The sequence below is a fragment of the Bactrocera latifrons genome, unplaced genomic scaffold, assembly GCF_001853355.1.
Source record: "Bactrocera latifrons isolate USDA-ARS-PBARC rearing strain unplaced genomic scaffold, ASM185335v1 scaffold_185, whole genome shotgun sequence".
Lineage (NCBI taxonomy): Eukaryota > Metazoa > Arthropoda > Insecta > Diptera > Tephritidae > Bactrocera > Bactrocera latifrons.
In genome coordinates, this window is record NW_017535352.1 from 211,797 (window position 1) to 223,719 (window position 11,923).

General features: G+C 32.5%; 1 protein-coding gene across 1 annotated transcript in view; it reads left to right on the plus strand.

Annotated features, from left to right (window-relative positions):
• Positions 1-11,923, plus strand: part of LOC108967372 (ell-associated factor Eaf) — a 35,361-nt gene that overhangs the window by 19,441 nt on the left and 3,997 nt on the right. The window contains exon 3 of the mRNA XM_018930739.1: positions 10,871-11,009. Within this exon, the coding sequence (XP_018786284.1) occupies positions 10,871-11,009 (139 nt within the window). The remainder of the gene's footprint in view (positions 1-10,870; positions 11,010-11,923) is intronic.

Here is an 11,923-nt window from a genome sequence, read left to right on the forward strand (position 1 = left end):
AATACTAATGCATGAAAATCCTAACCTCAAAAAAATCACCCGATACAAAAAAATGGCTTCCAAATGAAATGAAGCCAGGAGACGCTTTGAAAATACGATAACCCTTAATGAAAAGCTGTTGAGCTGCCATATCGATGACAGAGCCAAATATTCATTACCCGAAGTATTTAGTGGGATCAGAATGGGGTGATGCATTCTGAGCGAACTTCTAAAAAATATTTGAAAAACCGCGGCTGGGAATTTTCGGCTTACCTGGTTATAACCAAGACGTCTTCTGATAGTCAATTTTCCGATTGATACGCAATGCTCTCTTTGGAATGTGGTTCATATTAGTATGGGCTTGAATCAGTATTGGCCGTCAAGGCTTTTGGGATAGAATACATAAAAAGACAGACTAATGGGAAAATGTTATAACTTTAGATGGTTAATACCGTGAATAATACGAATTTTTAAAATAAATTTTCAAATTTGGCAGAGAACCACGAAGCACGAATCTAGTTATATGCAAAATAGTTATGTAAATTCTGGCATTGTGTTCCTTGGTAATAGTGTAGGTCTTTAGGTGTCCTAGACTCGCATATACTCGAAGTCAGTTTCGAAATCCCTGCCCAAAATTACAATTAAGCTATGCCAAACCTTGGAAGAAAAAGCTAAATCTTAAATTCTATAAATGTTAAATTGTATGTGGAAGAGTGCAAGATCACTGTGATGTACATCTAACATTACCTGACTAATTCAAAAATTATTTTTTCTCCTTTGCATTATCTACACTTATATGGTAGTTATATGTACATATGTATATCTATCTAGCATTACTACATTTACAATATTTCCCTCTCAATGAAAACTTTCGTAAAACGCTGCAACACGTGCTCTCGTAGAAAAATGCATCAGCTGCACAGACAAATTAGCACAATCCCGCATTTGTGCACTTGGAGCGATTTTCTTCCCCTCCTCCATAGTTTTTGCTTTGAAACGAGCGAGTAAACACACATACATACTTACATATGTACATGGTATAGCTTGTGCGAGCGCCACAAAATACTTGTAAATATGTTAATTGATGTGTTTCCATTTATATGATAGTGCTAAGCAATGATAGAAATAATTGTCTGCTTGCTAGTCCATTTGTATGCTTATATATACATATGCGTGTGTAGTTACGATGGGGCAGCACGTTTTAAATTGGTAATGGGGCACGTTTTACATTTGCAATTATAAACAATAGATACTACTTGTTGGTTTTGTTTGTGTGGAGAAATCAAAATCCAAGCAATTGTGAGCTGGTGTGCTTTTCGCTTTTCGTTTTTCCACTTTCCATTTAAAATGCAAATTTTTCTATTCTACTAATCAAGCGTTACGTTAAGTAATCTTTTAGGGTAATCTATATTTTTTAATTACTGTATTCATTAGAATATATTAACGTGCAGCACAAATTGAGACAATTAATTATGTAATTCAGCGAATTACCCCAAGCAATTCGCCTCTATGACACTATCATATTTAACAATTATCGACTTTCGATATTGTTTGCTGCTCTCACCGCAATATTGATAAATACTTGTATATTCGTTAGTTTGATTCGAATGGAATTTTCAAGAACTTTTAAACGATTATAAATTAAGTATAAAATTTTTATTGTGCTTTCAGGCGGGGCAGTGAAGTGAAGTGCACACATTTCTGGTGAACTTAAGTCAGAGTAGTAATCAATTAAAATGAACACCAAAGCGCCAAACTTGTATGCGAGCATTCGAAATTGTGAATAAAGTTACATAAAGTACAAAGTAAACTGAAGGGCACCCTGCTACGAAACTGGCTTTGATATTGACTTAACTGAAAATGCCCACAGGCTTCCTAACAAAATTAGAAACAACGCTTGAAAAACCTTCAATAAAAAGATACTACCAAAAAATTTGTAGTTAATTAATTTTGCTGGAAAATAAGTTGGTTTGCTCAGAGCGAGAAAGTTTTGAGGAATATCAAAGTATATCAAAATATCAATGGAAACTTTTAAATATCACGAAAAATATTTTTACCGTTTAATCGCATGCCAAGTTCAATTAATTTGGCAGTCGCGAGCGGTGGTAGTGACTTAAGGGGTTACGGGTAGTCAAAATTTTCAAGAAATTATATTTATATATATTTTTTGCATTTTCGTTAAGCGTAATATCTTAAAAGTATTCTCTGAAAATTTCACGTTGACCCGATAATTAGTTTTTGAGTTATTTGAAAAATAAAAAAGAGAACTCGGGCACTGTAAAACGCTAGTGTGAAACTTTAAACGTATTTTTCCCAAAATTATGTTTTTTGAAACGGTGACCACTCTAACTCGAAAACCGCATAATAACCCAAAAATTTAGGCAAAAATTTCCTGAGGCCGCCATTTTGTTAATTTTTGAAAAAAAAATCCTTCGGTCAGGCCCGAGTTTATCTATTTATAAAACTAATTTTTTCTGTCCGATTGGTCAACACAAACAACTATAAGTTTAGAAATATATTTTTTTTAAATTTCGTGACTTCATGTCAACACATTCTATAATAATGCCATATTACTACTTTTGTAAAATAACATGATTTAATAGCAAAAAAAAAAATAATATTGAAAATTCTCATTTTTTCGTGCTTCTGACTAACCCCTTAAAAAATTGCTTCAAGTTTAAATAACGCATAAATTATTAAAAATAAGAAGGAAAAATTCATAGAAGAGCTTGATTTCAGTCGGTTCGTTCATATGACAGCTATATGCGATAGTGATCCGCTGCTTTCAAATTTTGTGAATATATGTATGTACCTCGTATGTAGTCTATATGCTATGCTGGTCCGATCTAAAATTGTTATCTTGGCCACTAATTTGTGCCAAATTTCGTGCATATATCTTGAAAATAAAAAATTTTTCCAAACAAGAACCTCATTTTGATCATTCACTTTCTATGACAGCTTTATGCTGTAGTGGTCCGATATCATGATTAAAGTCAAACAATTCTACTAGAAGCATTTTACGCAACCTCCAGCGTAAATGTTAAAAATCCAATCGCTTCTAGTTTTATGTATGTACATAAGTATTGTGGCCAACGGCATGATATAATATATTTATGGGATAAGAAAAGTGAATAGTAAATGGTGTTCACATTGCTTACAATGTGCCGAAAGTAATCTAAAGAAATAATTTCGAAGCGTGACTACAATTTTTTAGCAAATTTTTTTTTGCTGTATTCCTGTTTTATACATTTATTACGGTTTCCACTCGCAACAACTGATGGTTAACGGCATTAAAAAGGCCATTAACCAAACGACCTATCGGCCAATGCCCACTAGCAGACCAACACATATTCCACGTCATGCCATGCCACACCATTACATAGAGTGGACAATGAATAAAATCGAAAGAGCGAACAGCCAAAGTGTAGATATTTGGTGTGCAATTAAATGGCCATGGCATAGCAAATCGGATTACGGATGCCAATACAAAGCAACGGTTTACTTAAAGTTGGGCTGTAAGCGCGCTGGTGAAAATGTCCATTGGAGCGAGTATGCTGTTCACTTGTTGATGCTTGGCGGTTTGTACAAATATAAAAATGTAAAAAAAGATAAATTGTGTTGTGCCGTGGATATAGCGGCATGAAATGCTTTTAAGATTAATCTTGTGATTATGTGAGTGTGATCAATCATTTTCGACAAGAGCCACCTTTGGACAATTTTATAATTTGTGTTAATACTTACATTTTTTTATTTGAATGTCACTACTTGCAAAATGCTTTACAAATCTGTGGGAATAAAAACCAAAGCTCATTTTAAAAGACCCTTGCTCAAGTTTCTACTAAACCGAATAAAAAAAAAAATTGATTAATAAAAATATAATATAAAAAAATCGGTGTAGCAACAAATGTTTTCGTTGCTATGCGTTTTCATTGCACAAATGTGATAAAGAACAGGTTACTTCTGGTCAAGTAGTAGTAGCTACAGCAACAAAATTATTGACGTAGAAATCGTAGCAACAGCTGGTTAAGCCGGCTGCTTGGCGCACGAAACTTTCCAAAAAGCTACACCAACGGTAGAGCCAGAGTAAGAATCAGCAAAAATCACAAAACCAGATGCCCAAAGCAAATAGGTAAAAAAAATAAAAATAAAACACACACCGCACAGACTGAAATATAAAACAGAGGTTAAAAGGTTGTTTCGGTGGATGAAGCGATTGAAGAGTGAAAAACCAGCAATGGCGAGAAACCTGAGCAACAGCCGAACAGTCGTACGTCCGCAAAGCAGAAGTGAATGTTTTGGCTACCGGCAAGACAGGCTGCTTGTCGCTTCGACTCACCAACCGAGTGCCAACGCCGCTGTGTTGCTTGTCGTAGAATTACAGCTGCTGCTCTAACTCGTTCACTACAAACGCAACAGACACGCGCCCGCTCAAGGTCGTACGTTTCTTGTGAAAGCAAACTGTCTTTGGCTTGCTGGCTGGTTAGTTTGTTGGTTGCCTGCCTTGGTTTTCTTGCCACCAATCGTTGGACAGCTGACGGCGGAAGTGCGACGTGTGGATCGAATTAATAACTGACTATTCGCACTATACACGTTTGCTTGTATGTGTGTTTGTACGTACATACTATGTATGATGCAAACAGGTCTATGTGTATAGTATGTAATGTATAGTATAGCATACAATGTGTAAAACCGGAACAGGCGAAACTGTTTAAAATGTTGTACAGAAGTGGTTTTCAAGACTCCTGCTCTGATTTCATTGTAATAACTTTCTTTTTTATTGCTTTTATTTAATTTTTTTATTGCTGCTTAGAGTTGAATGAAGAGTAATAGTGTTCAAGAAAGCCATATCGACACGTGTTTGCCAATTAGAAGTGAAATGACAAAAGCACCATAATTCGATCGTTGGTAAAATAGAAATAGAATACCCAGAAAGAAGTTGTTTTTATTTGGAAACCTACATGAATATGAATTTGATCAAATTATGAATTTAGGTCACAGACACGTTTTTCATATGATATGTATGTAGAAACGTGAAGAATCGCAGAGTTGCAAAAAAAAAAAAAATGTTCGTAGCCAGTTTTGTATTCACTTACTGACTTCTCTTGATAAAAATTGTTGAATTTTAGCGGTAACACATATCTAAAAGGCAATGCTGGCCCATACAATCAACATAAAGCAGAAAATTCAAAATTTCTTTAGTCATTTTGATAGCATAGCCGTAAAGGGAGTATATTAGATATTATTATTATTAAAATATTATAAGCGAAATTATTCTTAGTAAATAAAAAAATGCAAATATTGTTCCCTTATTCAATATTTAGTTGAATAAAAATAAGGGAAAAGTTAACTTCGTGACAAGTGAACTCATTCTAATACCAATTGAGCGAAATCGATAATTATTGACGTTCGATAACTTCTATTTACATACTTGAAACTGCATTTGTATTTAAGGAACATAAATATTTCCTTGTCGGCTTTCGATTCAATTGCTCAATTAATGATACTGCTTCGACATATGTATGTATATAAAAATAAAAGGTATTTCAGTTATATCATTTTATTTCTCACCAAATTCTATAAATATTTCATCAATTAACTAAATACTTAAGAATTTCCGCTGTTGCTAGCACAGGTTATGTTTATGAGAGCATGTTTTAATTTGCTAACTGAATTTAAATTCTCGAATCCATTTGTGTTGATTAACAAAAACAAAAACGATACATTTTTTTTTGCCTTTCGAGTATGTGAGTTTTAAAAGATGCACTAATAACAAGCAACATAGCATGCAACCAACTTTTCATACCATCAATGTCTCTGTGACTTCAAAATGCGCTGAAGCGTGCCTCTTACATGGTACATGTTTTCCACTATCAACAACAAAATGACTTGAAGTTGTTGTGTACGTGAATGTGGCGACGTCTTTGTTGACAACAATATCGCTTGGACACTGATTGCTCTTGCTATTGTTCGCATTGCCAAATGCGTCGGGCGAAAGGTGCAGAGCGGCGTGCAAGCAAGCAACATTGGTTGAAAACAAAGTCGAAGGAAATCATTGGGCAACAATCTAAAAGCGCCGGCGACTCGCTAATGAATTGTTGTGGAAAGGGGTATGTACGAGGGTGTGAGGTGCCAAAATAAAACAAAAATAAAATCGTATCGCAGGCAGCTATCTCCGCTGCCTAGTGTGATTTGGACGCACTCACGCATCTGGTTATTTTGAAGACATTTCCAAGTGTAACGCTCGCCTGGCGTTACATTCCGATGCGTTGAATTTATATGCGCACACATACACAATACGTATGCACTGTGTTTATATGTATGCATATGCGTATAATTGTGCCTACGTTAATGGCCCCGAACCGGACCAGTTTACGAGCGCGACGCAAAGTGAGAACACACACACAGCCGTGAAATGTGAATGTGCGCAAGCAACGTTGGTGATGACGTTGGAGTTGGAAGTTGGCAGTCAGCGCGGACGCTGACTCTGACGGTAACCTGTGTAAACCAACACATTCGCTGATTTAATGCTGTAAGATAGCTGTTTTTAATTTTTTTTTTTGTTTTGTGTTACTTTAACAATATTGCTGCTTTTTGAGTGTTGCGGCCAAAACAAAAGTGCAATAATTTTTCGGCCTTGAGATGACTTGGCTTTTAATAACTAACCAAAGCGCTGACGAATGAACAAATGGAAAATTTAAAGCAATAAACATGCATACATAAATATGCATGTTATGTATATACTATATGTGTATTTTCAGCAGCTGACAGCAAGGCAGCTCGTTGCAAAGATTAATGAATCGTTGGTGTAAAAGCTTGGTACTTTGATTGCCCTGTCGTTGTCTGAGGCATGAAAAACAGGCTTTTGTTGTATTTTTTGTTGACTGATGACGCTTGTCTCACATAATGTATGTGTACGTGCGGTTTTCATAGTAATTTTATTTCTATAAATATACAAAATGAAATTTTTCTTAACAGTTATTTAGGTACAACTGAAACGCATTTTTATGCTGTGAAAAAATAAATAAAAACTGTACAATTCCTCTTCATAAAAGTTATCGTGTGGTTTTTGTGATTTTTTTTTTTTTATAACAGTAATTTTTTTAGAACGTTAATTTTATTAAAGTTTCAAGTACGAATTCGGTCCCATGAGTATAATAAATACATATGTATTTCCTATATGTAAAATATTTTGCATTGAAATTTAAGTGTGAATAATACAATATGGAACAGTTATCCACAATTACAGTTAGAGAGGCGATCCTTCGAACAATAGCAACAATTAATCTTTTACGCTGCAATTAAGACGTCGAAAATATAAATTACCCGAGTTTTAATGCATTTTTAATGTGTATGAATGCCTTATAATTGTTTTGTGACGTTTTATTTAAATTTATTGTAACCTGGAGGCATTATGTTAAGTTTCCTAAGAAGTTAGTTAACACTCAGAAGAAAACCGAGATGCTTCAAACTATATACACATACAGTTACGGACAATAAAATAGAATCAAAGGTATTGCTTTGAAACAATGGCATGCTTTTTTTTTTTTTTTTTGTTTGATTTATTTAGTAACTCAAAAAGTGTAAATAGTGTGCCTCGTGCTTAGTGACAAAATAATACAATCAATTTCATAACTGAAAAATATTGAATTTAAAAAGCGTAAAAAATAGTTATATTAACTTAATTAGACCGGTGGAATGAATAATTGTATCAATTATGAATTTATTTAAAAAAAATGGGTTGTTCAAAGGAGGGAAGATTGGGCGTCCAAAATTTGCAAGGAATGGGTTACGGGTAAAAGCAAATTGCCAAAATATGGAATATGGCTCAAACAATTGTATTTCTCAAAAAGGTTGAAAAAATACGCCGTCCACAAAAAAAAATGATTGGGGAAAGTCGTTCGAAATGTTGCATGACAGCCGATGCGCGTACCGTTTAAGGCCTCTGCAGCCATTCAATAGGAATTATGTGCAAAAAATTCTTCAAGAACAGTAAGAAGATGACTAGGGGAGAAAATTTGCTTTGGCATATGGTCCCGAAAGGTGCCAATGCTGAGCAAACAGTGTAGATGCAATCGTATTCATTTTGCAAAACACCACCTTAAAGAGGGCGGAGCTGAAAATTGAAAATAATGGTTCGACGTTTTATGGTCTCAATGCAAAATTAATATAATAGGAAATGTGAGTTGGACGTCAAAAAGAACAAGAAATGTGTGTCCGCTACACGACTAGGTTCTTCAAACCCTGTGGCGGCAATATAATGGATTAGGATTGTTTCTCATAGTATAATGCGGGACCTATTTTATGGTTACAAGGAAACATAGACCGCCATATATAGGTTAAAGTTTTAGATAAGGTCATACTCCCATATGCTGAATAGAATTCTCTTTGCATTTTGGCAATTCCAGCAAGAGAGAGTCTTGCAAAAAAGGGTTTTCAGGTCATGGTGTCAGCGTTATGGCTTGGCCAGAGTAATCACCAGATCTTAATCTCATCAAAAACTTGAAACGGAAAATTGTTAACGCAAATATAGCACCCCTTAAACCGAAAACTAAGACAGAATTCTGAGAGAAGGTACAAAGGTCTGGTATTCCGTTCCACAGAACGCTTTCGGTAGCCTAATTAGGTATATGGCTAGAAGATTTGCATCTGTATTAGACGTTTGAGAATACACGATAATGTACTATCAATATTCTATTAGTTCCTATATATTTTTTTAAATATTTTTTTTAATGTATTTTTTTTAATGTATTTGTTTGTCTTTCGAATTTTTGAAATATATATTTTTTTCTTTGTTTTTGTAATATTTGTGAATTGTTTTTTTTTTTTTTAATTTTTTACTGCTACCTATAGCACTTGATATGAAGTACATAATTAAAATATAACTTAGTTGAATTGAAATCAAATTCACATTTTTTTTAGAACGGAAAATTAGTGCATACCATGGTTGATTCTATTTTATTGTCCGTAGCTGTATATATGTATGTATAAATGATCTGTTGTGACGAGTTGTGTCGATTTAACCATGCCCGTCTGTCTGTCTCTATATGCGCGAACTAGTCCCTTAGTTTTTGAGTTATCGACCTTAAAATTTTCACACGAATTTTTCTCTCCAAGAAGCTGCTTGTCGCAGCCACCGATATCTGCCATACGAACTGACCGATCAAAATAAAGTATTTGTGTGGAAACTTTTTTTTATTTGTATAGGGTATTATAGCGACGGTCTAGCCGAACTTTACAAACGGTTTTTCTTATTGTTAATGTATGAATGTCTTATAATTACTTTATGACGTTTTATTTTACTTTATTATTATTTGCAATCGTGTCATTAATTCCATTACATCTATAATATGTATTTGCAATATGTTATCAGTTGATTGAGGAATTTACACATTTGTAATAGTATACATATGTATATATATATATATATATGTATGTATATATATTAGGGTGATTGAAAAAAAAAATATATTTTTACTCTGAAAAATGGGTTCCTAGACTAGAGGTAGGAAGCCTCTCCAAGAATGAGTTCTTAATTGTAACGGGAAGGTCCTCCTACTTACAATTTTCTATTTTTTCTTATTATCATATAGAAAGTTTTATATCTCGCTTCCAACTACTTGAAAAAATATCTTGTTACTTAGATTTTGTAGGAAATTGAATGCTCTACAAAAAAGGTCTGTACTTTTTTCTCGTAAACCCAACCGTTTAAAAGATGTTAACAGTTAAAGTTTGATTATTTTTGGGAAATAAAATCATTATGAATGATGAAACTCATAGTTTTGTAGGAAATTTACTGCTCTATAAAAATGATCTCATATGATTTTTCGATTAAGTTAAGCGTTTACGCTTACATATATACATACATAAGTATATGTTCACAGTTTCCACATATTTCATACTGACTATATATCATAAGGAAATTTATATTGAATTTTTAGAACAAAATCAAGTATACGGTCACTCTAAGGTACATGCATACATACATATATAATTGTATATAAGTCATTTCCGTGCAAACAGTAATTTGCTTCAAGGAAATTCTACAAATATTTTCAGCGGTTATTCGGTTGTTAACTGTAAACATTTTTTCTTGACATTAAGAACTCGTATAAGTAATTTTTTCAATTAAAATCATTCATATTCCTAAGTATATACATATATGTATGTATATGCACCTATTTATTACCACAATTACATTTATGTACGTTTTATTTGTGTACGATTGGTGTTCTTTTTGCGAAATTTGCTGTTTGAAATGTGGTTTTATTATTATTGCAGTATTGCATTACACTTCCATTACAAAAGTCTTTTTATACATTTAACTGTTTGTTGGTGGGTTTTTGCGGTGATTTTTCCATTCACTATTTTTTATTACTGTTTGCTATGCTACGGCTACTTTCGGCTAGCCGTGTGCTTGTAATATTTGAGGTGTGTTTTTACGGTGCTGCCTTTGGGTGTTGCATAATTTATGCCACACCAGGAAACCTGTCGTCGCGGCGAAAATGCACTCAGATTTTTTTCGTCTAAATTACCATTATTCATTTAGTAGTTTTGGTTGTTTCTTAGTTGATATGTACATATGTATATACTTCTACATATGCACATACACATGTGTGTATATACAGATACATGTGTTGTTAAAAAAATGTTGATTTGTAATGGAAATTTACATGGAAAAAACCGATGAGACAATTAACTTGGATCTATAGAAGTAAATATTTCTTATGGGTTTTTATTTCAAAATTATTTTAAATTATTACACCTTAATTGAACGGAACAATTTCATTAAGTTAATTATGCTTAAAAACATTGAAATTGTATCTCATGAACATATTGCAATCTTTTATAAACTAATTTTTTAACGAAATTATATTTTTACTATCTTTTTCAGTAAGCTCCGGTGTGCCTCATACAGTTTATAAGGGAAACCATAGAAAATACACAAAAGAATGTTTGTTGATTTACGATCGAAAAACCGGTGGTATTACGTTCGAGAAGTTAAATCATAATATTCAAGTAAAAAAGACGAGGTAAGTTCGAGCAGTAAATCATTTACAACCTTAAAAATCAGCATCAAATAGGATTATTGAAAAGTTATTTATTTTTTATAATATTCAGTTATATTAGAATCTGTCTTCTTATTATTAAAATGGTATTGAAGTAAACAAACAAATTATTATTTTAATTTTTTTTTTTTCGTTATGGTTATTGTTGTAGTTTTACCATATTGCCATGTGTGTGCTCTGTCTCTTATACACATCTAGATGTGTATAAGAGACAGATACTATTTTTTCTTTAATTTTGTAGTGAAATTTTAAAACCTATTATTATTTTCTTTAATTTTATAATAAAATGTTAAAAAATACTATTTTTTCTTTAATTTTGTAGTAAAATATTAAAAATTATTATTTTTTCTTCAATTTTCAGTAATTTGTAAAATTTCTTTTTTCAAGTTTTATCAATAAGTCATTAGACTAGGTATAGTAGAATTGAGTTTCGAGCTTTGAATAAATTCGCGTTATAGCGTTAAAAAAATCCAAAATTTTTTTTTAATTATTGAAGAAAGGAAATTAGAACAATTTATGTATTTAAGTCAAACAAAACATGCTCATAAATATTATTGGGAGTATTATTTATTAGTATTCAGGTAGCAGAATTTTTAATTCAAAATTTTTTATTAAATACTGGACTTGAAAATTAAGTTTTTACTTTCAAAATGAAAATTAAACTTCGAAAAAATTTAATTCATTTTACCGTATTGAGAGTGAAGCCTTTTTGCAACCTCTGGTTCAAAATGTCATAACGCGAAGTACAGAAAATAACAGTTGTAAAACAATTTTTATAATTCTTATTTATAATTATATTTTGGGATTAATCCTTTTATTTTTATTTTTAATTCGTAAATAAATTTATAATCGGTGTCGAGATTTATTTTTTTGCTTTT